At 42.3% G+C, this 27,992-nt stretch overlaps 1 protein-coding gene and 1 non-coding gene across 8 annotated transcripts; both read right to left on the reverse strand.

Moving 5' to 3' along the window:
- Positions 1-18: 18 nt before the first annotated feature.
- On the reverse strand, positions 19-27,272 carry htt (huntingtin). Of its 7 annotated transcripts, none has more exons than XM_058076022.2 (67): positions 26,871-27,272; positions 26,136-26,219; positions 25,831-25,951; positions 24,873-24,932; positions 24,668-24,747; positions 24,355-24,493; positions 24,041-24,182; positions 23,735-23,913; positions 22,781-22,985; positions 22,492-22,539; positions 21,432-21,509; positions 20,911-21,296; positions 19,609-19,735; positions 19,394-19,509; positions 19,221-19,332; positions 18,994-19,131; positions 17,574-17,732; positions 17,384-17,481; positions 17,183-17,322; positions 17,002-17,065; positions 16,779-16,879; positions 15,982-16,128; positions 15,779-15,899; positions 15,536-15,681; positions 15,276-15,460; positions 14,962-15,173; positions 14,753-14,879; positions 14,549-14,673; positions 14,363-14,473; positions 14,158-14,235; positions 13,670-13,893; positions 13,481-13,559; positions 13,234-13,395; positions 13,104-13,159; positions 12,840-12,988; positions 12,614-12,750; positions 12,424-12,540; positions 12,024-12,146; positions 11,667-11,926; positions 11,410-11,552; positions 11,114-11,342; positions 10,832-10,970; positions 10,554-10,733; positions 10,209-10,385; positions 9,582-9,658; positions 9,055-9,190; positions 8,863-8,985; positions 8,568-8,775; positions 8,227-8,372; positions 7,854-8,031; positions 7,668-7,766; positions 7,386-7,570; positions 7,178-7,304; positions 6,988-7,091; positions 6,714-6,868; positions 6,492-6,631; positions 6,345-6,430; positions 6,130-6,260; positions 5,922-6,054; positions 5,661-5,816; positions 5,361-5,551; positions 5,159-5,273; positions 4,763-4,976; positions 3,728-3,947; positions 3,455-3,617; positions 3,215-3,375; positions 19-1,998 (listed from the first exon to the last, which is right to left on the reverse strand). In XM_058076022.2, exons 1-67 carry the CDS (start codon positions 26,966-26,968, stop codon positions 1,785-1,787), a joined length of 9,564 nt encoding a protein of 3,187 aa, XP_057932005.2. In that variant the 5' UTR covers positions 26,969-27,272; the 3' UTR covers positions 19-1,784. The 7 variants fall into 7 exon arrangements, with proteins under 7 accessions (XP_057932005.2, XP_057932229.2, XP_057931918.2 ...); XM_058076246.2 differs by having other exon boundaries at positions 3,728-3,836; positions 6,345-6,427; positions 14,962-15,176; XM_058075935.2 differs by having other exon boundaries at positions 6,345-6,427; positions 14,962-15,176.
- Positions 13,982-14,111, reverse strand: LOC131101807 (small Cajal body-specific RNA 14). The gene has a single exon (XR_009119312.2).
- Positions 27,273-27,992: the final 720 nt, after the last annotated feature.

Genomic DNA, 27,992 nt, shown 5'->3' on the forward strand with positions numbered 1-27,992 from the left:
ATTTTCCAGTCAAAAAAATACAATCAAGACTCTTTTATTGAGGAAGCAAATTAAAACAGCTTACCATAATGTTGTCCTAAACCATCTTCTCAAACCACCAAAGATTTCAGGGTAATCTTATTATCCCCTGCAGAGTCCCCATTGCCACTCGGGCTTTTGCTGCTCAAGGGGAGATGCTGAAACAAACCAATCACTTTAACACATTAAAATCTTGTTTTGCAGTAATTCCTGTTGACATTTTAAGTAGTACATTGTATCTTGAAAATCAGAATGAGTGGGAAAAAAAAAAAACGTTAATCTGCTTGAAGAAGGTGTGGTTTCACACAAGAATTCCAATAACAGCTGCAGTCTACCAAGCAGCAGATGACTGATTTATTTATTGTGTTAATACACAAGTTAACACGGTCAAACTTGCATTGCCTTTAGAGTTTAAACGGACCTCAACATAAAAATCCATCACTTTTTCTTGCAGAACGTACTTATCAAGACCAGGTGCTAGGCGTTTAGAACATTTTTTTTTTTACCTTCTCATTTCTGACAAACTGATTTAAAGCTTAACTCAAGAGGAAAACACCTGCTGCGCTCTGACATTATCAACAATTCTTTTGTCTGATTTGTCAAAGCTGCGGTTTTGTCGCCATGGTAACAAGGCTGCCTTTGGCTTGTGTTGCCTTCAGGCCCGCACGAGAGTCATGGCAACTGTATCCATCTACATACCGTACACTAAAAGGCAATAATGCAAGAAGCGTTAGCGCTAGTGCTAAGCATGCTTTCAAGCGCTCAGTGTACAGGACATCATCCTTATCTAAGGCAAGTGTATGTACACACCATGACACCCTAGCACAGTGCCAGGCAACCCGAGTCTTTGTTTAAATACACAGCTTGGTGCATTCCGTGGTCACGTAGCTTTCATGATCTTATGTGCATTAAAAAAAACAAAAAAAACAAACAACGTATTGGTACTGTAAGAACTCTCCTTATGTTTGTACAATTCTATCATGCACAATGGCTTACATATTCATTTACTTTTTACAACATTGAAGTGAGACACATCACATCTTACAGCCTGAGTGTTCTAAGGAACAAGAGATGGACACATGGAATCATTTGGGTACACGTGGTGGAATAATCAAATACCATTTTAAACAAGGATGACAACTGAAGTAGCGTGGATTTTGGTGTTTTTGTTCATTCCGTTCTAATATATGTGACATGTTGCCATGTGGCAAAATTTAAAAGTATTACTTTGAAGTAGCATAAACAATTGTGTTGCATTATTCTTGATCACAATAACAAAAGTAAGCTAGAATGGCTAGAAGTGATCATTGTCGTACACACAAAATAAACATTTGACTCCTCCAATAAGTGTGCTTATTAGGATGACCACACAAAGCTTAAATATATATTTATATTTTTAAAGAATGAGCAGTCAGTCCTGACAAGCACAAGAAAAATACATTGAAAAATAGATGCAATTTGAAATCTTGTAAAATGACTCTATATGATACTATTCAAACAAAGTGTTGGATAAATCATCTCATTCTGCTTTCATCAAGGTGCTATATAGAACAGGAACGACGATTGGTTGTGGGGTTGTTACATATGGTGTCTGGTTCTATTCATAAGATTCTCCTCTCACATCTTACACACATGGATGGACATTACTGTATACCTTAGATCTCATCTGAAGAGGGGAAAAGGCAGGTAACTACTGCTGCTCATTCCTTGAATGAGAAAAGCTCACCACATTTGTCCACCTCTCTCTCCCTCTCTCTCTCTCTCTCTCAGAGTGTTGTATCCTGATGGATTGACTGCAGACAGCCCAGCAGCTGGTGGTAAGGACTTCCCGGTGAAGCTACAGTCTCAAAGACAGACTGGAAGGCCCTGCGGTCCAGCTCCTCATCAATCTGATGCCGGTAGAAGTCCATGGCCACGAGGCAGAACAGATTGACATCCACCACTTCACTGGCGCCCATTCTGCTGATGACGTGAGGCAGCCTGGGAGAGGAGGAGGGTTAAAGACAAACACTGTGTGGGTTTTGAACCTTCGCCAGCAGCTTGTACTTGACATAGGTAATGTCTGCATATGCACTACTAAAAAAAAAAAACAGAGTTCGCTCTCTCCTTCAAACTCCCCTGCTAGCTTGACATTAACAGTGACTGACGGAATGATCAGATTGGATTCGGCTTCTCTGCGTTTAACTGCCATTACTCACTTGCCAAATACGCCTCTTATTAAAGTGATGAACACTAATGAATGATACTGAAAGATGAACCATGAACAGATGGAATTGGAGTCAAGTTGGAGCAAGTCACTACACAAAACTACGGTGCATTCAAAGTGCAAAATTCTACACTCAGTGAAGCATAAAGACAAATGTGAAATTATCTTATTATCGACTTTTTAGTCTTTTTGGCAATGATTGCTGAAGTGGCATCATCCACTGAAAATAAACTCATCTCAAGGTTCTAAAATTAGGGATGCTCTGATAGCTCAGCGTCGTCTAATTCACGTAAACAAATCATATGATTGGCATATGCCCATAAACACCGATCATCTGTGGTATCCCACCCTAACGTCTTTGGCAGTGTTAGTCCTCACGCTTTCCTTCAAAACACAATCATGTCTGCAGTGTGGAACCTAACTGCCAACACATGCCACAAAGACTATCTCAAGGGGGGGGTAGCGCATTAAAAAGCTTTAATATGACATTTGAAGAACAACAGTTGAGAGATAACGGTGAGCTTCGGAGCCTCACGTGTGATCATCAGTCAAATGCCAACTCGCGCCGCCGTATGCGTGCGACAGTCAAGAGGGCTAAGCTAATAAGCCAAAACATAAATTAATCGGAGAGCAGCTTCTATCAAAAGTCTCCTTAAAGAAGGCGTCTCATCCTCTGGAAGTTTCACATGTGATATATATATATGTAAAGTTGTCTTCAAAAAGTAATATTTGTTTTTGTGTGGTGATTTTAGGATTGCTTTTTCATATATTGACAGTAGCAGAGGTGCAGCCAGGAATTCTCATTCATTAATTTGAAATTTTACCTATTTTTTGGGCTCCCTGGTGATGTAAAAGCAATGACTACAAAGATTAAATTGATCCAGAATTGTGACGCAATACTATATATTGGGGTTTTAGAGTATGTTTCCAGACTTCTGTCTGGCTTCAGAGTGACAAAATGACTTGTTTATGTCCACACGGTAAGGATACAAGGCCGAGATCCACTGTGAGGTGGAGGCAGAGACAAAGAAGCACGAGAGGCTCCACATCGCCATGGCTACGGGTGTCCTCTGCGTGAAGTTGGACAAGGAGAGCAGCACCCAATCACGCACCATTGATGATTGACCTGTAGCGTGGAGTGTCTGGAAAACCTGAATGTGGGAAGGTAAAGTAAGGTCTACTCACACATGAACATGAACATTTGGCCTCTTGGGTGTTCTTTCTACCAACCTTGTAGACAACTGTTGCCATGAACTGCGGATAAGGTTGCTGGTTGGACAGAAACTCTCCGATGACCTTGTTCATGACATCTTGAGGTGGAAAGAAGTCGTCGAGGAACTGCGGTAGTATCCTCGACACTACTCGAGCTTCACTGGGCAAACCCTTCCGGATTCTGTATGCAGGACACCCAAGTGGTGAGATGATGTATCGCAGGAAAATGATCCGTCCGCAGGAGCGCCCCATCAAAATAAAAGGGATGTCTGCGTGTAGGAGTTCACCTACCTGTCAAAAAGCACGGAGACCCTCTCCATGGCGACAATGATCGACTCGCTATCTGGGGCCTGAGGGTCTGCGTGTGTTGGGCGACTGGCGGGGCTAGCTTTCTCCTTGCCTAAGGAGAAACCAACATGACCCGCCGTGACGCCCACCACATCCGCTACAGCAGAGCCAGAGTCAACCTGACCTTTAACCCCTGTGACTTCTGAACCTGACGCAAGCACCGCTGAGGGGACGACAGGGAGGGGAGCACCAGTTAAATCAGTACGGGGAAAGGTTAAGAGTCTGAGCAGGGACACGGATGCAGAGATTCAATATCAATTTAGTAACAACCAAGACATACTAATGGTGCATTTCTGGGGGCGGATTTCAATTTTTATTTCATTATGATCCCAAGGCAGGAAGTGACTGCTGTTTCAAAAAGTTTGAGATATGCACTGATACATTTTACTACACCGTTACCTAGAACAGTCAATCGAGTGAGCTCCATGTATTTGAGCTTACTTTACAAGAAAGCACAAAGTGCTGCATATCTCTTGGGCAACTTTTCAGGGTGTTATGTGGCCACTCAATGCAAGGAGAACAAAATTATTAGTACGGGTCGAGGTAGGGGTTAAAGGTAGGCTACACCTAACAATTATATTAACGATAAATTGCATGCAGGGAGCAAGCAGGTGTTAAGAGTAGTTGATGCATCTGAAGTTTTGCTGCACTCCAAATCTACCATGCATGCAAAGAATTAGCGTATTAGCCAATAAGTATGGATAATGATATGAATGAATCCATGCAAATTCAAACAAAATTCACAAGAAAAATATGTTGGTGGGATGGAAAGCTCAAGAGCAACTTACATGCAAGAAGACATTTTTTTGAAGCATGAAGCTGGGTAAGCTTTAGGTCTTACAATCTCATGCAAAACTTAATGGAGGCACATTTGACTCAACAGTGGACCGTCAAGGGGAGTTGGCCAACATGAAGCACACAACAGCGCATCGAGTAGAAAATCTGTTTTGCACACTGATTGCTTTGAGCCATGCTTACCGGTGTACATGCAGGTGAGCATGAGGCCCAGGGCGGCCATGGCTCTGTGAGGTGATGGCATGTTCACTCTGTCTACACTCAGCTTGACCAGCGCCTCTCCATCCATACGAGACAGCTGCTCGGAGAGCAAGAGGCGCTCCAGACCCCGGAGAACACAGTGATAGATCACTGAAGGGGTCGAGTCCTCGCTGGCCGATACCATCACACTGCACACCTGGAACAAAGACAAGATCGGAGCTCATCATGCTAGACAGACGGTATGGGGGTTAAAAAAAAAAAAAATTAAAAAAATTATATGGCCGTATCAATTTTTGGTTATTTGCCATTTGCAAGGTGAGCATTTACTGCATTCTATTATGCAAAGATAGCAGTTTTCCCTCATGTCTCTAATGTTACCTGTATCACTCCAGCCATGAACTCGGCTCCTACATCAAGAGGGTAATTCTCCATCATGTAGAAGGCCACAGCACACATCACTAGGACATGCTGTTGGTTATGCAGGTTTACACAGCTATAGAATACAAGAGGGAAATAAGCATTTATTGTGTGGCTCTCCAAAGATGTGTTATTTCATGGAGGAATAAATGGCCACACTAACTGAGCAATAGCCCTCAGGTTGGACAGCAGGTACTCGGAGATGGTTGGAATGAGCTGCTTGGCTGTATCATCAAGCAGGTCACACTCCAACACATACAGCACCCCATGAAGCGCACCCATGCGACTGGGCAGATGCGTGCTGCGCAGGGTTGTCTCCAACAAGCGACAAACTGGTTCTGCAATAACTTTGTCCTGGAAGAAAACATGAATAAAAAAGTACGTACAACCCCGCTTATTGTTTATAAACCAAGTGATACAAGTACATGTCTACCATCATCAATCCAGAGAAAATAATACTCACCATGCCCAACACAGCAGCAGCCTTGCAGATAGCAGGCACCAGGTACTGATTGAGGATCTCATCCTCCGCCGGGTGGAGCTTCTGGAGCTCCATCAGGGTGGAGAACATCATGTCAAACTGGTTTCTCTCTGTGAATAAGTCTGACACCGCCAGCAGCTGCCAAAAACAACAAGAAGGAAGTAGGAGATGGTAGCAGTCAGCAGTCTGCTTGAATTAGCCACAAGATAAAGTGATCTGGTTCTAATGTCAGCGTGTGCTCACCGATCGGACCACTTCACTGACTAGTATGGTTGGAGTCTTCCTGTGACTTGGAGAGCCTGGGATTAGCCACTGACTGTAGAGTTCCAGCAGAAACTGGGAACAAGAGTGAATGTCCACCCCTGCACGATGTTTCCTGAAACCATAAATAGGAGGAGGTCAGGTGGGCGCAATTGAAAAACGCATTAAGCAGTCTAAATTACTCACATACCGGGAGTTAATTGGTGATAAAGGTGGGGAGGTTGGAGCAGGCGTATCTACTTCATCTTCCTCATCTTCACCCCATTCTTCCTCCCTCAGCGGTGTGATGTTATTTCCTAACCACACTGAATGGATGGACACCTGAAAAGTAGTGAAGAGCACAAAAAACTAATGGAAAAACTACCAAATCAAACAAACTGTCATAGACCTCCATGTAGGTTCTACCTGTCCTAATTTATAGTCCATGTTTCCCATCTCCCGCTCCGTGTTGATTTGAAGCAGCAACTTTTCATGACTTATCAAGGTTCCTGCTGAATGGGAATCATTAAATTAGGCAAACATTAAAATCAGTTACGCAATGTTGATGGCTACCTGCTGATGCTGCTGACAAGGATGGTACGGGGTCCCAAGCATGGTAAGGGTGGTGTGTGTGAATGTTGTCCCTCTTGGAGACAAGAGCTTGTATTTCCCTCTCCACCTCACCCCTGATAACTGCCAGTTTCCTCCCAAACCTGGGCACAAACTCAAAAATCTAAATTCGAGGCACACTCGTGTGTGTGTGGCTACTGTGGAAGGATAAAAATGAAAATCTACCGTGTCTCCAGGGCCTTGAGGCTCTTGTTACGAGGCTGCTGTTCCAGACAGCTGACTGCAGGGTTGCCAGCAGTGGGCAGCGTCATGGCACTCAGCACCAGGCTGGTGATGGCCTGCACTGCCAACACATTCAACTGGGTACGCTCCAAATCCTCCTTCAATGTGAAGCAGATGTATAGTAGTGGTTTGTCATTTCAAGACAATTCTGCAGGCATACAAAACTGGATGCACATTTGTATAAGGATGACTCTGAAATGCATGATAAAATAAACACCTCCTGCTGGGTCTCTTCCTCTTGATCCATTGTGATTGGTTGCGTGACCAGAACCCCCAGCAAAGTGGCCCAAGTCTCCTCAAACTGAGTCCTGCTACTCCAACCTGAAACGGCCGGAAAATGTTTTATTATTTTAAAATAAATAATAGTATAGTTTGGTTGTAAATGCCACATGTGTGTTTTTCTATACCAAGCGTATTTATGCGATACAGGAACTCTCTGAAGACATCCTTTTCCTGCAGGAAGTCGACAGGTATCTCAGGCAATGTTGTACCAAACTCCCCCCCTGCCTGTGGGGACCAGCCCAGTTTCCAAACCTGCGGTTGAGACATCAAATGAGTGTATTTGCCTCACACACTTGCTTTTTTCCCCCCCTCAAAACACAGAAACGCACTAACCAGAGGAGGAACTCGAGTGAAGCTGTTGACCAGAGGCAGTCGGGCAATACTGATCACAATGTTACGCAAGGTCGGCGTTAGAAAAGCAGGGATGGCGCTATTTCTATGATGTCCCAAGAAAAATATGCTGTGCAGCCCTTCCACCAGGTCTGCCATGATCTCACATGCTTGCCACTCGCAATCATCTGCAACCAAAACGTAACAGTCACATGTTCATCAACTTTGCACAAGCTATGTTCAGAAAATCAAACTGATGCTACTGTCAAGTAAATGAATCCTCACGGTTAGCATGTGTTGAATCCACTTCATCTCCTTTAGCATCCCTGGCTAACCTTTTCTTCTTCTCTGGGGGAAGAAGCTGGTCTCCAGGGCTCACGGCCACTTAAATGCCAGTTCAAAGAAAGCTTTTTTTAAAGCTGGAAAATAAGTTTAACGATGTAACAGCATTCAACATATTTATCTCCTTACCAGCAACCATAATCAGACGTAGGCAGTAGATGAGGGAACATGTGCGTGTGGTATACGCTGGCGTGGACAGTTTGTTCCAGATGCAAGGCTGCTGCAGGGATAGGCAGAGACAGGCTAGAGCCCACTGCAAGTCCACACTCAGGGGGAGCTGATCCTGGAGCAGACGCCACGCTATCACCTGGGCAACAAAAACAAAAACAAAAGACTAATAATGTGGCGCGTGGACACCAAAATGAGTAAATTATTACAGCAGACGTGATGGATCATGACAACCTACAATGTGTTTTGTATTTGAAATCATAAGCAATATTCTCTATGCTAACTGTAGAGGGAAAGTAAACAAATGTAACTCGATAGCAATGTGGTATTTTACCTCAGCAGCAGTGCAGGTAAAAGTAGTGATGAGGTCTTCCTTGTCAGAGAGAATGTGTAATGAGGGTGGAAGCTGGTTTACACTTAGGAGGTACTGGGACAGTGCTCTGCTGAGGGCTAAAACCCTGGGGTAGAAACTTGGCTCATCTGAAATGTAGCAAGGCATGAAAAATTGAAGCAGGAAAGTAAAGATTGACATCTTGTTTTCCACGCAGACAGTACTACAGCAGCTTTGCAAAAAAAAAAAAAAAATTGCTCACTTAAGGCACTTAAGTTTCAAAATGTCCCGCCAGGAACACTTTAATTTAATCCACAGACCCCAGTCTAGGATTCCACACTTACCATACACATCACCCAGTTGGGTCCAGTAAGACTGTGGCTGGGATGTAGGCAAGAAGGACTGGTGCGGTGAAGGAAGCAACTGTGTAACGCCAGCAAGCTGCTCAAAGGTCACCTGCAACGCCGTCTCTAACAAGAGTGACCCCTGTCCACGTGTTAAGCGCTGTACTCCCATGCTCAGACACGGACACAGCAGACTTAAGTTGAATAACTGTCATGACAGAGAGAACAAGTTCATTTTGTTTGAAAGTACTGCAAAAAAAAGAGCATGTGAAGTTCATTAGCAATACGCGTTTACCTCACATCTCATGATGCTGAGAACATCAGCAGGAGGGAGCTTGGTTAAGAGTTCTGTTGTCTCCAACAGAGAGACATCTCCACGAAGACAACACTGACACTTCACCAGGGTCACATACCACTCCTTTAAAAAAAATGTTGCACATTTGAATTTAAGGGAAGTTGCTTTAAAAAAAAAAATCAGATTCCTCACTTTATCCGCAATGACCAGTTCAGGAGCAGGGGGTGGATCCCCATCTAAGGGGTGTGATGTCACAGGAGGGACTGGGCTACTGGTTTCAGCAACAGTGGCTCGGAACCTGTCCAGCAGGGAGTAGAACCTCTGATGCCTGTGATGGAAAAATAAATCACAGTTTTCCAGATCTGCAGAGACAACTCGTGAATTCTTACAATTTTTAAGTTTTAATTAGGGATGCTCTGACGGATGAGCCACCAATCAGTATCGGCTGTGAAATAGAATATATTCGGTATATGATGATGAACACCTTTCAACGGCAATCATCTCTGGCTCGAATATATCCAATAGCCAATATATCCAATGTCCCAAGCCCGTTTGCCCCTCTCACTGCACAAGCATGCCAAACCCAAAACACACCTGATAGATATTGGCTGATTTCAATCATGGATTATCGGTATCGAATCAGCAGCATAAAACCCTGATCGGAGCACCCCTAGTTTTAATGCTTAAATCAAAATGGCAGTAATGCCAGCGGAAATTACCTCTGAGCCAGGCCACTGCTTTGAAGGTATTCCTGGATCCTGTCCAGTTCTTCCACGGGCAGCTGGGCTATACTGTTCTGGAAGGTAGAGTCATTAAAAAGAGTATTGTAAACTGCTACAAAGTAGTTAACTTCAGTTTGCGGTAGGGCTGCAACGATTATTCAAATAATTTGAGTACCACAATTACAAAAACTTTATTTTTAATCTACTTTGAAGAATCGTTTACATCATCAACACGCACAGTGGATGAAGAAGGAAGCCGGCGTTTATAAAGAGGCTCGAGAAAGCAACAAGGCAATAAAAGACAATAGCACAATAGCAGTCCCCTGCCCTGCATGCGGTCAAAATGCATTTTGTATATACAGTCCTAAAAATAACCATCAGTTACACCATGCACAATGTCTGAAATAAAACCCTTGATTATCTAAAAAATTAAAATCAATTGATCGCTCATTATTTAGTGAAATGTTTATATTTTTGCTTGGTTAAATAATACATTTACAGAAAAAAAAGTTTTTTCCAATACTACATTGACAAATGTTATTACAATACTCAATTACTAAAATATTTGATAGCTGCAGCCCTAGTTAGCGGTTTTACTTCTGAAATGATAAAACTTGTAAAAACCTGTAATGTCTCAGCCAACAGCATCTCCACCCTGCGACACGCCAGCGTGTCCACCATACGAGCCAGAACCCTGAAGGGTGTACTCAGCATCTTGTCCACATACAGCATCAGCAGGGAGCCAGACTGACTGAGGTGGATGCCTTCTAAACACTGCAGAGTCTTCTTCAACATTGTAGGCTACACAGAAGAGATAGGGAAGAGTAAGAGATAAGTAAAGGAAGATGAATATAAAATATTACATAACTGACTATGTTATTATTACATAAATATTACATAAATGACAATTGTATCACATGTGCAGTAGTCTGATTACATGAGGAAATTAAGCCCAGAGAAAGAACTTACTGTGGTGAGGTTGTCACAGCGCGACTGAATGGCTTGGATAAAGAGGCCGCTGGCAGCTGAATTTCGGTGCACAGCACTGATGAAATCTTGCACGGGCGGCTCATGAGAAAGGCTGATGAGATCACTCACATGGTTGACTATGAGCCAGGTGAGATGTTCTGAGTCATGGAGGTTCTGACACTATAAAAAAAAAAAAAATTCATAACGGACATGCTACAGCAAAAGATTACAGATATTAAATATTAGTCACCTAGTATCTCAGTTGTCATCTCACTTACCACATAATCACAAAAGAGGATAAGAGCTCCCCTGTGGACAATCTCTCTGTTCACCATAGCCAACTGGGGCAAAGGCTTGTCATCACCTTCTCCTAAAGAGTGAGGGGTCAGCAGTTTTGTGCATGATAGGCTGTGTCTCCTGATTGAAAAAAAAAAGAAAAGAGGATTGACAGCAGATTCACAGTAGCTCAAATAACCACATAAAGGCCTTATCCCTATAGTCACATACTGTATAACCTCACATATGCTAATTGTTTGTCTATTTCCTATGACTGTCCTTACTTCGGCGTCTGGTGAACCTCAGCCCACCACGAGTAGTTTGTGTAGTTGATGAGGAGTAGGACCTGGCACCAAAGCAGCACCAAGGAGGGATGGGTGGTGATCAGGCCCTGCACCATGCCGTTTAGAGTCTCTAAATGGTAGTAAAGACCGGCCTCGGAGTCACTCTGGCCGTTAGCGCTCTCACCCATCAAGAGGCGACTGGCTGCAGCTGTGATTCGACGAAACATTCCTGGATAGAAAAGCACATGGTAAAATCTGCTTCAGTGATTAACATCAAACTTGGAAAAAATGCTCACCACTTTTGAAGATGTGTATTAGACACATGAGCAATGTGCCCAACTGCTGGCAATAGAAGGTGTGTTGCTTCTCTGTAATGTCCACTTTAACTTGTCTGGAGGAAATTTCATCCAGCAACACTCCAACCATTTGAAGCAAGAATCTAACAGATGAGAACAACAACAACAATAAAAATGAACAAATGTGACAAAAACATTTCAACAGGGTTGAAAATTAGGCATGCATGTACTTTTGATCAGTCAGTAAACACACTAACCTGGCAAACGTTTCCTCAGGCAAGGTTTTCTGTGCATGACCATTTGATTCCTGAACAGCAAATGAATCAGAAGTGGGTGGGCCATTTGAGGAGGGGCTTTGCTGATGGAGCCGGTGGACAGTGTTGCACGAAAGGAGATGTGGGGAGAGGGCGAGCTCATGGACTCGCGATAACACAATGTCCTCAGTTGACTGAGAGACTAGCACCCTGAGCACTGCCAAGATACCGGACACCCACAGTTGAACTGTAGTCACCGATGCCTGGGGGAATGGGCCATGGATTACAGGTCATCAACTTGAAAAATATTTAAATAAGTCACTAAAATTGTACTCTAAAAACGTTTGAGTGATTTCTCACCATGGTGCATGGAGTGATGAACATACTCTTGAGCAACATATCCACAGGCCGAAGAGAGGATGGTGCCACAGTCTCAAAAAGAGTGTTTAAAACTCCCAAAGCCTCAGGGGAGTCCAAATGCATCTGTTGGGATTCACCACACATTAAATGTCAAAAATTAAGATTAATCACTTCATGGCATTATACATGTATAATGGTTGCAACACATAGTAGTTGACATTGCCTCCACTCCATTCATTTTTAAAGGATAGGGTTATCGTGTATAGAGTATCACGTCCAACCAAGAGACATGCAAAACTCATGTGTGTCATTGTGCACAAAAAAAAAAAAAAGCAGCGGCATGGAAAATGTCATACCGACAAACCGTACAAACTAGCTGAACAAAGATGATGCATGTTACCTGCTGCTTAGCAATCATGGGAAGAATCACATCTGCAATCTGTCGGGACAATCTCTTCCACTTGTCCTCATTTTCTTTGTGACACTGCTGCAGAACAAGGATGAACATCTCCAAAACCTACATCACAAATAAAATATAAGAACAAAAGAAGGCCTGGTCCTGGTGATTTAACACCCATTTTACGGTGTACCTGGTGGTATTGAACAAGTCTGAGCAGCATAGAGACCACCACTTCTTTCTGCGTATCCAACTCTTTGCCCGCATCTGCCTTGTTTGAGCCCCTCAAGACAAACAGGTCATGGACTATTGGCTGTAAGGCAGGAATTGCTGCAGATAAAAAAAGATGAGAAATGCTATTACAAGTATGTTTTCACATATTTTTTTTTTAGTGTTTCCATCTTTTATGATTGCTTCACCGTGCGTGACTGCTTTCCTTCCGCTGGCCATGATGCCATCACATAGCTGGATGATTTTGGGGATACTGATTATCTGCTTGGAATGGTAACGCTCGTAAGACAATAGTACGAGGAAGAAAAATATGTTTGGTATGATGGCCTCGGAATCTCTGAAAGACAAACCCAAAATGTTTCCTGTAAAACAGCCCTGCTATGTGTCGAGTGTAAGCTTCTACAAATTTAAAATATTGCAGTCTGTCGATGGAGATACTTGAGGGAAATTACCTGAACTGTCCCACTTCAATATATTCAAACTGTTTCAGGACAAACCCTATGAACACCTGCAATGAAATGAAGTGAAATGTTAAAGAAAAAAACACACAAATGCAGATCATGGTGTGAAAATCTGTTCAACCTGATCAGAGTCCAGCAGGCAGTAGTTAACTCGGAGCTGCACAAGCTGGGCTAGAAGGTCCAGAACTTGTCTCTGCAGAGCCACAGATGTGCTCGTGGTGTATTGCTTCAAAGCTTTAATCACAAGTGGTTCGAAAAGACGGATGTGGTTGTGGATGGCATTCTGTGTGAACATGGTAACGCTTTAGCTCTCTGGAGTGATCTGTAATCAGTTATCCCAGGTGCATAAAAAAAAAAAATACATATACCTTGTCTCCTCTTTGACGTGTTGCATTTGCAATGTTAGACCTCAGCTGGTTAGACGCCTTCTGCATCACATCAAACCATCTGGAAATTGATAAAAAAGTAACAAAATACTGTGACACATTCCAATGAATTTTTGATGGTACAATAAAGAAAAGTCCTTTCATACATCTGGTCTACGCATTTAGACCCACCCAGAGGTGTCCTGCTCCTGTTCAGCCTGCACCATGTTACGGAGACTGGCATCAGCCAGAGCCTGTGTGAAGTGTGTATATGGTGCCATGAAGCAGTAGTGGTACAGGCCTGGTCTCAGGCTGGATGAGCCAAGACGAAGTACCTTGCCCGGGGCACGGCTGGGTCCACTCAGTACACCCTCATACTGGGATGCCAAGTTTGTGCCAAACAGGGTCTTCAACAACTGAAAGAAACAATTTTACCACCAATATATTTTTCAAACTCATCCTTATAATTGCTTTCACAGAATTTTTATTTTAATTAAATGATGGGATGTATGGAACCATCGCACAGGGAAGCCAACGCCTTTACAGGCCCTGTCGGCAGGATCCAGCCTTACTCTGTGTGGAGTCCCTGGTGCCAACACAGTGCTCAGTGCTGTAACCTTATGGAGACTGCCACACACAATTTGAGACTAACCACAGTCCTATCTAGTCAAACTACTCACCTGCTGAACACAAACTGTAGCCATGGTAGGTTCTCGGGAGAAGCAGGACTTGAGATAGCCCAAAATTTCCTCTACACACTACATAGGGAGAAAAATATATTTTTTTGAAATGCATTGCAATGAATGGCCTTGCCTTGTAGAACAGGTCAGCACACCGCCTGTAACTAAATTATTATCCAATAGAGATGAAAGCAGAAATACTTACTTTGCTGATGTCATGAAGTGTGGCCAGCTCAAGCAGCTGAGACAGTACATCCAAGGCAGCGCGCAAAAAACCTCCAAACTTCTCCTGGCTACTGTGAAGGTCCAACGTCACCTAGCAACAAACAGAAAAATAAGTTTCCTGTATTTCAGAAAGTATCTTTTTTAAATAAAAAATAATAAGAATCACCTTATAGTTGGCATGAGTTGCTTTCAGAACATCATAAAGCTTGAGATAGGGGGGCAGGTGGTAGAAGCTGCCGATGGTGTTAGACTTGTTTACCGCTGTTCCACTCGTACCGTCAACAGCTCTGCCTGCTCGCAAATGGCACAAAAAACGAGTTACAAAACCACAAAGAGGTCTGTTGCGTTCCTGGGTTTGTGTATTATGTACCTGTGTTGACCTCATTGCTTTTTTTGGGGCTTAAGGGCACAGCATTAGAATCAGAAGGTTCCTTCTCTTTGCCCTTCCTGCGGATAGGACTGAGGGAGGGAGCGCCGCTCAGGGAGGGCAGTGTGGCCTACAGGAAGAGGTACGTACATGAAACACACATTCACTTATTTCTTACAAAAAGGATGTTATCCATACTGACGGAATCAAACCTTAACTGCTGGTCCTGGTGGAGTGTCATCCAGAACATGGGCGCAGATGTTGAGGACCTTCAGCAGATGAGAAAAAAGCTGATCCACCATTGCCACCAAGGAGCGCTCTGATAACGCAGCCCAGGGTTCCTCCATTTTATTTGGTCCTCCACTGCTGCCACCGTTTCCTTCTTCCTCGCCACCCCAGGGGTTGCGCATGCATTTAGGAGCCACTGCTTAAAGGATGAAGGTGAAAATTTTTCAATTGGCAAACTGGCAATTGTTTACCCCTCAAAGTTGCACCACTTATTAAATCATTTTTATATACTGCTCACCAGTGAGCAGGTTTCCAGCTAGCAACAAGGCATCCTGGTGTGCAGAAAGATCCAGTGGAAACCAGGCAGAGGACAGCAGGGAGAGTACCATGTTGGTCACTCCCATTGTTAGAGTCCTTCGGTCCACATCAGGTGCAGAGGAGTTGGAGGTTGAGGAGGATGGAGCACTGCTGGACTGGGGAAGGCTAAATAAAAAAAAGGAGTAAAACATATGTATACGGTACAGGGAAATAAAATGTATGCGTCTGTGTGCACATTACCTGAGGGCTCTGCCCCGGCTACGGTTGAGATTGGCTCGAGATGAAAGGCTATTAATAGAGTTAATGTAGCCACAGTGCCAGCCGGTGCTCCACGTGCACACAGGGAAATGTGAAGCCAGTTGACAGAGCGCTTCACAACAGCCAAACTTTTAAAAGACATGATATGGAAATAATACTTAATTTCAGTTCTTAATTGCAAGAAAAGGGTGCAGTAAAATATTTGAGCGAAGTGCACATGCTCACAGTCAAGGCTCTGGAGGTCGAGGACGTGAACACATGGTAGATAGCAGTGATGACTCGAGACAAGTTGTTTTCCAGTGTGACGTCAGACACGGTGTTGGACAGGTTAAAGCCCCGATAAGTCCTAGCACACAGAAATAAGATTTTGTAAATTAACACAAAATAGCTATACAGAAGACATTTTTGCTGATACACAAGATACTTACCTTGTGATTGTGCTCACTGTGAATTGGGAGGGGGGCTGCGCCTCATGCATCAGCAGCTGGAGGTAAACTGAACTCTGATCCCGTGCAATAGCAACAACGGGGTCTGTTTGACCCTGGTCACAGTCAAAGAACAATCTAGAAACCAGTCTGTTGGATTAAGAAAAGGAAGCCAATTACTACTTGTGTCCATTTGACACTGAAAGACAAACAGAAAAACAAAAACAACAAAATTGTCCACACGTTTGAAACTTTTTTTTAATGTTTTTCCAGGTAAAAAATATAGCTGGATAGAGTCAATAAAGGTGCATTTTGAACTGTTTTTTGTCACACAAATTAGTTATTAGTATCAGTTTTTATTTATTTCATTTCTGCAGTGACCCTTGGCCCACTTCAATATATATTCTGTCCCGTGCCACACCTTTAACACACATGTTTTTTGATGAAGATGAGCGCAAACTTTGGCAATGTTGGTCAAGGGCTGGGTTTCAGACATGGATTGCATGGCAGGTATTGCTCTCCGGATATTTATTAAAGAAAGTTGCAAGTGACAGCAATTTGATAAAAGTGACAAACACTACTGAATTTTATTTTGCAAAGGATATACAGGAAGTCACCCTCAACAATGAGTTCCAGCATATAAAACTCTGATTATGAATAAAATGTACTTTTTGTTCAAATTTCCATTTCCTATGGGAACAAGTGCCTTTTTGGTATGTTTTGTTTTTTGTCTGACTTTTTGGAACAAATTAATTAAGACAGTGATACCAGTGCAGAAACTACTGTTTACTACTGCTTACCTGCTAGCAGCAGAAGCCGCCACATGCCGGACTCTGGGGTCATCATCTCCCAACAGGCAAATGACTACATCATTTAGAACCCTGTCCTGCAGCCGAAGACGCTACAACAAAAAAAAAGGACAAATTGATGGACCAGTTACACTGTAAATATCCATAAAACAACTTTGCATTGCTCATAATTAAGCTAAAATGGGCAACGGGTGTCTAAAAATGTGAAAATTACCCCAGTGTAGTGGTGTTCGCCTTTGTGTAAAGTCTCTGTTTTCCTCTCCAGGAAATTAACTAACCTGGGAAACAAAACAAAATTGATTACAGATTTATTTCTTCAATATTACAAGCACAAGCAACATTTCATTCAATAATGCCAAGAAAATATAATTAATAATAATTTTTAAAAATCTTACCGAAAGTCCATCTCGGCCAAGGTCTCCAACAGTTCAGTGCGGACAAGCCAATAGGAAGAATCTTTCAGAGCCACCAAGTCAATCACCAACTGCAGGCCCAGCTCACTTAGTGTACTGCTGCATATTGTCATGATGCAGTGCTGAAACACACAAATATCACTTAGACAAAAAGTAGACCACTACACACAGAAACAAACCTACCCTGACTGCAGAGCAAGCCATCTTGCAGGTAACTGAAGATTCATCTTTCAGGGTTTTTCGCAGCAAAGGCACCAAGTGCACCAAGGACAGAGGGTTACCTGAAAAGGATTATAGTAGCAATGACTAATTCTAAAATGATTGCTTGCTGCCCTCCCATTTCTGCATCCAGACATGACTTCAAAATACAGACCTGTGGCACTCTGCACACTGGCCAGCCAGGTGTGAATGTTGTAACGCGTTTTGGTGAGCGCAGCGTGAATAATGGCTGCACAGAGGATGGCTGTGGCTCCTCTGATCTGTGGGTCCCCATGGTCAATGAGATCCAGCACATCACTGACATACTGCTGCTCTAAAAGACAATGTGAAACATAGGCGGATTAAAGGCAAAGATCATGAACTGAAGAACACTCACGTAAATGGAAAATGCAATGCAAAAATAAATACAAGTTATCCAATTGGTAAAGGCAAAAAGAAGCACACTGACAAGTCAAAAATATTGTACATGCAACAAATACTTGGGAATATTTCAAATAAATTTGACAATTACAATAGCTCACTGGCAATAGAGCAATATGCACTACATAGTCCAGGGGTCTCAAACTCAATTTACTTGGGGGCCACTGGAGCTCGGATCTGGGTGAAACTGGGCCGCATCAGCCCCCCCCCCCAAAAAAACGCATTTATTAAAAACAAAAAATTTTCGCTTTGGTTCCAATTTTCTACAAGAAAAGCTCTGATAAAACATTCCACTGTTCTCAAATATCTTACTTTTTATTTTTCTACACAAAATAAGATGAAAAATAAATAAACAAATCAAGAATAAAGAAAATCAATCAATCAGTAATAAATAAATATAATAATAATAATAATAAAACGGCAAATAATAAAAACTTAAGAAACCACATATAGTTGGTGGGCAGACAAATTTTTTTCAGATTAAAATTAACAAACACGACAATAGTCACATTTATACTCTTTTTATTTACAACATATTGTGCAACTGCAGGGCCTGGAGACACATGCTAACCCGCAAACTAGAGAGCTAGCGACCTAAACGGTAGCCTTCAAGTTATTTCCTTTAAACTTAAATAGCCAAAAACTTACCACTTCCACACGGATAGGGAGGATAACTATTAACAGTTATTTAACCTTTAACATGAACATTAATCAAATGTAATAATTTTTTCTGGGTACATGATACCATACAGCATCCGTATCAAACTTGCGCGGGCCGCACTAACATTAAACTTTCATATCATGGCGGGGGCCTCAAACTAGTGTCCTGCGGGCCACAAAAATACATCCATGGGGAGGCAGTAATGAATCAAGCACTGTTTGTTTGGAAGAAGAAGATGCATAAAATGAGCGAGGTAATTGTATTTGACTACTTTTACTGGTGGAGTTTTTGGAAATTAAAAAAACCTAAATGGAATTTAAAGAAAACATGGTAATATTCAAATAGGGTGTGTTCGCTTCGGGGAGGTGAACGAGAGCAACTCAATGGAATGCAGCCCTTGTGTGTCCAAATGGGAACAGTTAACTTTTGACTAGAATGATTTGGTGGCACAAAATAAATGCAACATTTGAAAAACTTCCTTTTTTTTTTTTACCTTCCACAGGAATACCGTCCAGCGGCTCCATGTAGAGGGAATTAAAGAAGGCTTCAGGAAGCAGTGCCCCAGCTGCGCCAATACAACTGACTGCCAGAGCCTTCACACTCACTCGTACCTCCTTGTCAGGGATCAGACCTGGTGATACAGAAACAAAATGAATTTGAATAGCAAGGAAAAACTCTTCAACATTAAATTTTATTTTACATCAATTTTATCACACTGACCATTCTTTCGTCCTGTCAGCAGGAAGGAGGCAGCAAGAAGACGCACACAGTGCACAAGTGGCTCTGCTCCTTGGTCTGTATAGTGTCCAATTGGCCCCTTTATACTTGATGGCTGGAGAAGAATAACGAAAAGTAAGACATTTTTATTATCATTTGCATTGTGAAATATTGACCTTGCTGTCAGGTTCAGGGTCAGCAGGTTCTTCCTTTGGTATGAAGCGATCCACGCTGCTGTCTGAACCCTGCCGGTTGTGACCTCGGACATCAAAAAGATGAGGTTTGCTCAGGGCTGCCCACAAACACACACAGTGACATAGTCAGTCATTGAAGAAGTTTCCAGTGCAAATACACGTATGCATTTTGATGTGTGTAAACAAATATACTGTACCTAGTGCGGACTGCAGGAACGTTTCAGAAGGTTCATCTCTGGAAAAAGGTCCTGTCCCTTCATCTTCCTCGTCCTGTAGCGTTCCAATCTGCATCCCGGAGTACTGGCTCTCACTGCCATCCAGCACCTTGTTTGACACACACAGTTGATTTTCAGTAAATTACTACTACGCTACTACTACTACTACGTTTGCAAAAACGGGGAATTGATTGATATATCCGAATTAAAGTCCACTTGCAAGTGCAGTTCATTCTTTTCATATTAATAATACAAAATTTAACTCTCCATTTACACAAGCAAATACTCATTTTCAAGTCAAATGTTCCATGCTTTGGCTCTGCACAACAAAAAGTCATCTTCAGGGAGAAAAACACAGCCTTGAGACCTCTGTTCAACGGCCCAAAAGAAGGCATCCTGTTTGCCTACTTGATGGCCACTACAATGGAAAAATGGGAACATTTGGGATATTTACATTAACTAATTGAGGTGCAATGCTTAACTACAAATATGTACGGTATTTTCACTAGATTTGTCCTCTGCTTGAACAAAAGCCTGTCGACTCTTTGCAATTTATGGGAACACAAATCAGAAGGGTAAAGGATGGTCATCATGCTGGAAAGTAAACACAAGATTAGGCCACATCATGTTGTGCAGGAGGTGCTGTTGTTCTGACAAAGGCTTTAATGGCTTTAAAAAAAAGCATGTTATTGTTGGAATGCAAGGAAAATCAACAATAACAAGTGAATCGGAGAGAATAAAAAAAGAAGAAAGGAGGATGGTAAAAGTCGACGGACAAGCAAACGCCTCCCACTCGCCATGAATCGTCCAATGGGCTGACCTTATCACTAGTGCTAGAAGAGGAGGTGGCACAGAAGGAAGAAGAGGAGGAAAAAGAGAGAGACGAAGATGATGAAGAAGCAATGCAGACAGAAGAGTCGCTGACTGTAGCATCGGGACCGTCGGTGGAAGTTGGCGAGGGCGGAGATGGCGCTGTCACGTGTGGCAATGGCGTGTGCAACTGGGACAGTAAGGACAAGAAAAAAAAGAAGAAGAGGGGGGCAAAACCATAAAGATAAAATAGTTAGAATGGCATTGGCAGTGCAAGATACTGCAACCGCATAAAGAAAATGATATAATGGTTTGAACTCAATTCACTGACAAACAAAGAGTTGACTCTAATGACCGCACCGGTGGCCATGAGTAATTTACGTTGTGAGCAACAGAGGACAGAGGACAGGTTAGCTTGCAAAAAAACATTTGTCCCAATAACAAACATCAAATAAAATGTACAATTAGACTGACCAGTTCCGCTACATCTGAGGGTGTGACAGCCGAGTCTGGTCCTTCTGTGGTAGTCTGGGAGGAGTCACTGGGTGGCAGTGAGCTATCATTGGTGCCTAGCTGTGACCCGCCTTCTATTAGTGGCCCTCCTTCCGGGGTAGCGTTCTCTGGAGTAGTATAGTCAGCCGTCTCTGGGGTAACATTTGTACCACCGCTAGAGCTCTGACTCAGCATCTCCTCTTCATTGTCGTTGGGGGACTCCGGAGTATCCGAGGCAGATGTCCCGCCTCCACCCCCGCCCTGCTCCGACGAGGCACTCAGGTCCACAGAGTCACCTGGCTGCAGGGTATGCTGAGAGGAGCGGGGCTGTTCTGTGATGATGTCCACTTGGGCTGCAGAGGAGCCATCTGCTCCAATGAAAGATGAAAGAGTAAATAAATATGTATAAATAATGTGCTGTTGTTATGACGTGTGTGTGTGTGTGTGCATGCTGTATGTAGCGAAGTCAGTTGCCGTACATTACACATCCGAGCTGACCGCACCTGTAAAAATCCCGGTGGTAACTTGAGACTTCTCAGCATCATCTTCCAAACCATCTTCCTCCCCAGAAAGCATTTTACCTGGAAAAAAAAAAACTTAAACATTATGGTAATCTTTTGTACTGATTTTATTCCATACATGCAATACAATAATCCCTTGTTTATGGGTATGAGTATGAGATTCTGGCAGTAAGAAAAAAAAAAACAACCCGGTTTTACAGTGTTATAGTTATATCTCTAAAATGTTTTGAGCTATTTTTATATTTTTTCTACTCTCATACAGCATGAACATTGTGGCAAAATATTTTAGCGGTTTTCAAACCTGTGATAAAAGCCTGTTCGTCTAGCAATTATGTCCGGTGCTTATATGATTCACCGGCTCCCCCCCCTAGTAAACAGTGTAGAATACTGCATATGACAATTTCAATGTCTTCTTATAATGCCTTATATTCTAACCTTTTGTGCATTCAGCCACATTTATGCTTGAACATTTTTAATTTAGGCATGTATGTACAAAAAGTATGCATACATAAGTATGCATACTTTTTGTTCTTACTAATAGCCAGTATTCAACCATGAAACAGCACGACTTATTTACGACTTACGACTCACGACTTACGCTCCAGCATACCCTGCAACCCTAGTGAGGATAAGCGGCATAGAAAATGTATGAATGGATTGATGATAGCGTGAAGCTCTGAAAAACGCAATGTAGCAAGGATGACTGTATAGCGTCTGATTTGTGTTCTTATTTGTGCACCACAGGAATCCATTCACTTATCGAATACTGTAGCTGGATCTAATGTCATGGCTGATATTTCTGGTAGTATTTAAATTAAAAAGTCACAGAACACATTGTGGGAATCAATGTTAATCCATTACTTAACTGAACAGGGACAAAAATCTACATTGGATAAACAGAGCACATGAAGGTCGGTTTGAATCGGAGGTTCTATGATTGGGAAATAACCTATTAAGCAAAAATATTGTCGTTAGTACATCCAAGCGACACTGGTAACACAAAGCGGGTTTGGGAGAGCAGGAGGAAATGTAAGCCAATCACCTCTCTGTTTCCTGAGGAGGAGTGGACTGCATGAAGACCCTCCCCCAGCTGGAAAATGAGAGGAAACAGGAGGCACAAACAGGAGGTGAAGAGGAGAAAAGCAACAGAAGCGCCAAAGACTCATAGGAGAAACAACAGGTTACAAAAAGGAGTAAGCAGGACACACAGGGAAAAGGCATCCCACCAAATGAGCAAGGTGAAGTCCAGTTAGTGGATGACAAAACTCCCCGAACCAAATATTAAAGAAGGGAATGCTGTCCCGATTATGAGAACCCGACCGTGCATTTACCAATAAACTCCAGTATGCTTCCGGAGCGTGTACGACTCTCGGTATCTTGCCGAAACACGGTGGCGTGTGGAATGGTCCCTGCTGTGATGAGCATGTAGAGAAGCTCTGGTGGAGGAGTCCTCAACATCTGCTGCAGAAGTTCCAAAGCTGCTGTCACCACGTTGTGGTCCCAGTGCTGAGTGAAGTGTAAAGTCAGCTCATACACCTGCAGACAAATGGAATGGAAGAGTCGTTAACAACACTTGTGGTTTCATATGCTTTTTACTGGAAACCTTGTTAGGTACATATAGTGAAATACTGTTACAGCCAAAATTCTGCACTCAGAAATATAATAATGCATAGTTTTGAGGAACACTGAGAAGTTAACAATGTTGCTTATTGTGTGAAGATACATACGTGGAATAAAGTAACACAAACAATGCAGTTATTGACCGCTGCAAACTACAAATATTAAATATAGTTTGAAATGAATAAAGACCAGGATTCAATTCCCACTCTCGGCCATCTCTGTGTGGAGTTTGCATGTTCTCCCCGTGCATGCGTGGGTTTTCTCCGGGTACTCCGGTTTCCTCCCACATTCCAAAAACATGCTAGGTTAATTGGCGACACCAAATTGTCCATAGGTATGAATGTGAGTGTGAATGGTTGTTTGTCTATATGTGCCCTGTGATTGGCTGGCGACCAGTCCAGTGTGTACCCCGCCTCTCGCCCGAAGACAGCTGGGATAGGCTCCAGCACCCCCCGCGACCCTCGTGAGGAAAAGCGGTAGAAAATGAATGAATGAATGAAATGAATAACCTGTGACTGTGATATATTTTGACTCAGCTCTTGAATTGTATCTTCATAGTTCCTGATGTGCAAATGTCAACAAAAATGCATAGACAAATGTTTCCCATACATTCATAAAATTAATTGCAGTCCTATGAAAGAAACATACACCCAGATTATCTTTACCTGCAGCAGCTGCTCAGGTGTTGGCTGCACATCAGCCTCTTTCTTCATGATTCCAAAGCTCCCTTTGAGGCTCGTGGTGTTGACCTGCTGCTGCAGTAGAGGTATTAGGTAGCGGAGGGTTAACAGCACCCCGAGAATAAGATGACTGGGGTGCTCCTCGTCTACTGGAACCACCAGACCTACACCACAGGTGAGAAACAGGATGCCAGTGTGTTAAGACTTTTTATGAAAGTAATGCATGTGTCAGTAATGCCAGAATAGAACACAAACACTTTGTCGATTGTGCAGGTTAGTGTATGGTCCTACCCAGCAACACATTCAGGAGCCACGTGTAGAAGTAGCTCGTCCGCCTTGAATGCTGGCACACAGTAACGGCCGAGCTTGCGGCTGTACGTCTGATGGTGGGGGAGCTGGACTTAAGGTTGGCAACAAACGACTTCAACAGGACCTGAGACAAAAATATTGACTCAAAAACCAGGCGCGTTAAAGAGATTATCATTTAAATGTAATCCAATCAGAAATAAGAAAATGTATACGTTATATAACATACAATCGACAGATAAAAACCAACTCATACTGAAAAGATGACAATAAGCAGGGATAGACACATCAGTGGACACCTTTATGTCGCCATCATTGGCAAAGTGTCCCAAGGCGACCATGATCTTAGGCATGGCTGAAGCCAACGTCTCCTGCACGGTCTCCTCCTGCCGTTTGGTGATTCTGGTGAGGCACGGCAAAAGGTTGACAAGATAGGGTCTGCATTGTAACAGAGAGAGGAAAAGAAATATAAACACACTTATTTAATCTTCTAAACCTTGAAGAAATGCAGTTTGATTCAACCAAACATTTTATGATTATTTTTACAGGGTGAAAGGCTTGTGTATCACAAACCTATTCAAATGTAAAGTTTCATGTTATTTGTGTGTCTACCTGCACTTCTGAGGTCTGATGAGGTGAGCAAGCTCAGAAAACCTCCACAAGGCCGCCCTCAAACTCCGAGAGGCACCATTCTACAGAGAGACACATTCATCCTCATCAACTCCTCGATTATTAGAATAATAACATACATACCACAAATAATTATACCAAATGTCAAATATTATTTAATAGTGCATGCACAAATATGAACATTTACCTTTTTAATTTCTTTGTACAGCTCCAGCTGTAGTCTTGGCAGATTTGAGTCCATCAGTGCCTGTGGATAAATCAAACCAACAACCATCAATCAAAATCAGTTTTTAATGTCTAACTTTTTATACCTGACTGCTGCACCCCGCCCCGCTTTTAGCCTTGTTTTAGCTCTGAATGAATGTTTGGATATTGTATTTTAATGCATCGTTTACTCAACTTTATTTTTATTTATTTTTTTCTCTACTGTAAAGCATCTGAGTACTCTGAAAAGTGCTACACAAATAAAATGTACGATTATTATTATCATCAGGTACAACATACAAAACAATTATTTTCATGTTATTATTATTTTAACTATTTTATTTAACCAAGTCACAAAACCATGCAGTTTTGAAATGTTGGCTGTCCCACAAATTGAGCGTCTATATTTTTTGAGACCAAATAAATCATTAATTCATTCATTTTCTACTGCTTATCCTCACAAGGGCCATGGGGGTGCTGAGCCTATCCCAGCTGTCTTCGGGCGGACTGGTCGCCAGCCAATCACAGGGCACATATAGACATATATAACAACCATTCACACTCACATTCATACCTATGGACAATTTGGAGTCGCCAATTAACCTAGCATGTTTTTGGAATGTGGGAGGAAACCGGAGTACCCGGAGAAAACCCACGCATGCACGGGGAGAACATGCAAACTCCACACAGAGATGGCTGAAGGTGGAATTGAACTTGGGTCTCCCAGCTGTGAGGCGTGCTAACCACTCGATCGCCGTGCAGCCCTTGTTATGATCATGTATAGTAATAATAATATGTAATATTTGATATGTCATCTTTCACTGAAGTTGCAGAATTGGTGTTTGTGACAGGTATTTTCTCACGGGCGAGTCATGCTTTCTGCAATTAAACTAAATTACAGTGACACAGCATAGTCTGGCTGTTTTAAAGCGTTCTCTTACTTTGATTATTTTGTTGAGGCACTCATCGGCTACCATTCGGACATCCGATTCACTGTCGTCACTGCAGAGGAGGAACATTTCCATAGCGATGCCCAGCAGTTTCTGAAACTCCGGAGATGTTCTAACAACAAGCAGCACACAGGAGTCGAGTGAGGAAGCATCATTAGACTGACACATACAAACACACTGTACTGGTGCAACTGAAATCAATTATCTAAAATATATATATATATATACATATATTCAGTATATATATACACCTGTTTATATTGCCTGGAAGTGTTTGAATGAATACCAAGACGTACCTGAGAGACTGCGCCACAATGTTTTCACATATTGTCAAGCAATGCGTGACTCGGTCTTTCTTTGTTGTTGCCTGCTCCTTTTTCCTGTAACATTGGGTGATTATAAACAAAGAATAGTGCACGGAGAAGGCAAAAAAAAAGGACAGTAAGATGTAAAAGTGTGTTTACAACTGTAACAATAGGCAGAAAATCACAGTGCAGTATTTTTATATTTATATTAACAAATATTTGTCGATAAATAAGACCAGATATAGATGTGATAAATGACTACAGAAATGGAGGTGGAATCAAACAAGCACCTAAAACAAGTGTTGTGGGTATAGGGACAGAGACATCAATGACGTCATCACAACAGGGGCGACCCTTGTGATGCACCTGATTCTGTGGCATTGCAGTACATACAGTAAAATACATCATCTTGCTCAGCAAATAACTACATTATTTCCTACATTGTAGCCAATTACACCACATAGAATCTAGTTTCTGAATTAACAAGACTAAAAACATATGAATGTATTTTTGCAACTGCATAACGTAGCAGGGTGGATATCTGGCAACACAATGAAGCTATCATAATTCGAGATGATGCATTATTAGCAATTAATATGACTTCAGTCTGCATTGGGTCGATAAAATCTGCGCATTTCCCTGTGACAAGTAAAGATAGCTAACGGGCTAAGCTATCTGCCTAGTCCCATGGTTAGCATGCTACGACTGGACAAAAACCCCACTTACTGTCTCTGGACAAGCTCCTCGGCAGTCGGCGGTCCCTGCTGCTGCTGGAATGACTTCAATGACTCAAAGGCTTTCATTAGTTTTTCCATTGTGGCCATTTTTGCAATAAACGAGAGTAAACCTTGCTGGCTAGCGAATATTTATAATTGTGAGCTAGCTAGCTAACACGGGGGTGGCAAGTTAGCACACGGAGAGCAAGCGGTGCGTAGTGTAACGAGCGTGCTAACACAGCTCGCTACAACTACCGCAGGCTCTCGACTCTCACCCTCCTATCCAAGACTTCTACTATCTCTTCACGATAATATACTTTACTGAGGGAAATGCTGGTTTATGGGCCATATTTGATGCAGCAAAGACGGACGCACCAGCAGAAATCAGACCAGGAAGTGGCAAATGTGACAGATTCTTAGGGATAGGACGAAAACAACCTGACTGACCAATCAGATTGGGGTTATGTTACCAACAGCCAATCATGAGACAGCTACTTTTTTTTAATTTGTTGTTTTGCTGTAGTCACGGGACCATTGCTAGTCAGATGGATTTGTATGCTTTGTCAATTATATTACAGTAAGCCTTAGAGGTAAACATAAAATATCATTCAATTTAAGTCAGCTTTAAGGTATTAAAGCTTCAATACCTTAAAATGCAATGCATAATTTTGTAATATATATATATATATATTTATATATTTATATTATATATAATATTTAATTTTAAAGTGGACCTATTATGCCTTCCCCACTTTTCTGACCTAGAAATGTACTTAGAATGTTTGTGGATTTGGAAGTGAGCCCTGAAAGAAGTTTGGGATGGCTCAAAACGCTGCGTTTCAAAAGGCGTGGTAAAAGTGCCCCTTTGTGATGTCACAGAGGGGCCTTCTTCCTTATATGGTCCATAGTTAGGAAGCACTTTGGGCATGTGACCAATCACAGGTCGCGAGTGGAATAATTTAAAAACAGACCGTTTTGACAGGAAACACAAATCCAAGGAAATACAATTGGAATAATTTTTCTGTGCGGGTTATTGTGTGTAGCTGCTCTATAGTAGACCACAACTCAATACAAAGGGTCGAAAAATTAGTATAATATTATTCTAATACAGCGGTGTATAAAAATGTGGCCC

The sequence above is a fragment of the Doryrhamphus excisus genome, linkage group LG9 (assembly GCF_037039965.1).
Source record: "Doryrhamphus excisus strain RoL-2023G ecotype Guam linkage group LG9, RoL_Dexc_Guam_v1.1, whole genome shotgun sequence".
Taxonomy (NCBI): Eukaryota; Metazoa; Chordata; class Actinopteri; order Syngnathiformes; family Syngnathidae; genus Doryrhamphus; species Doryrhamphus excisus.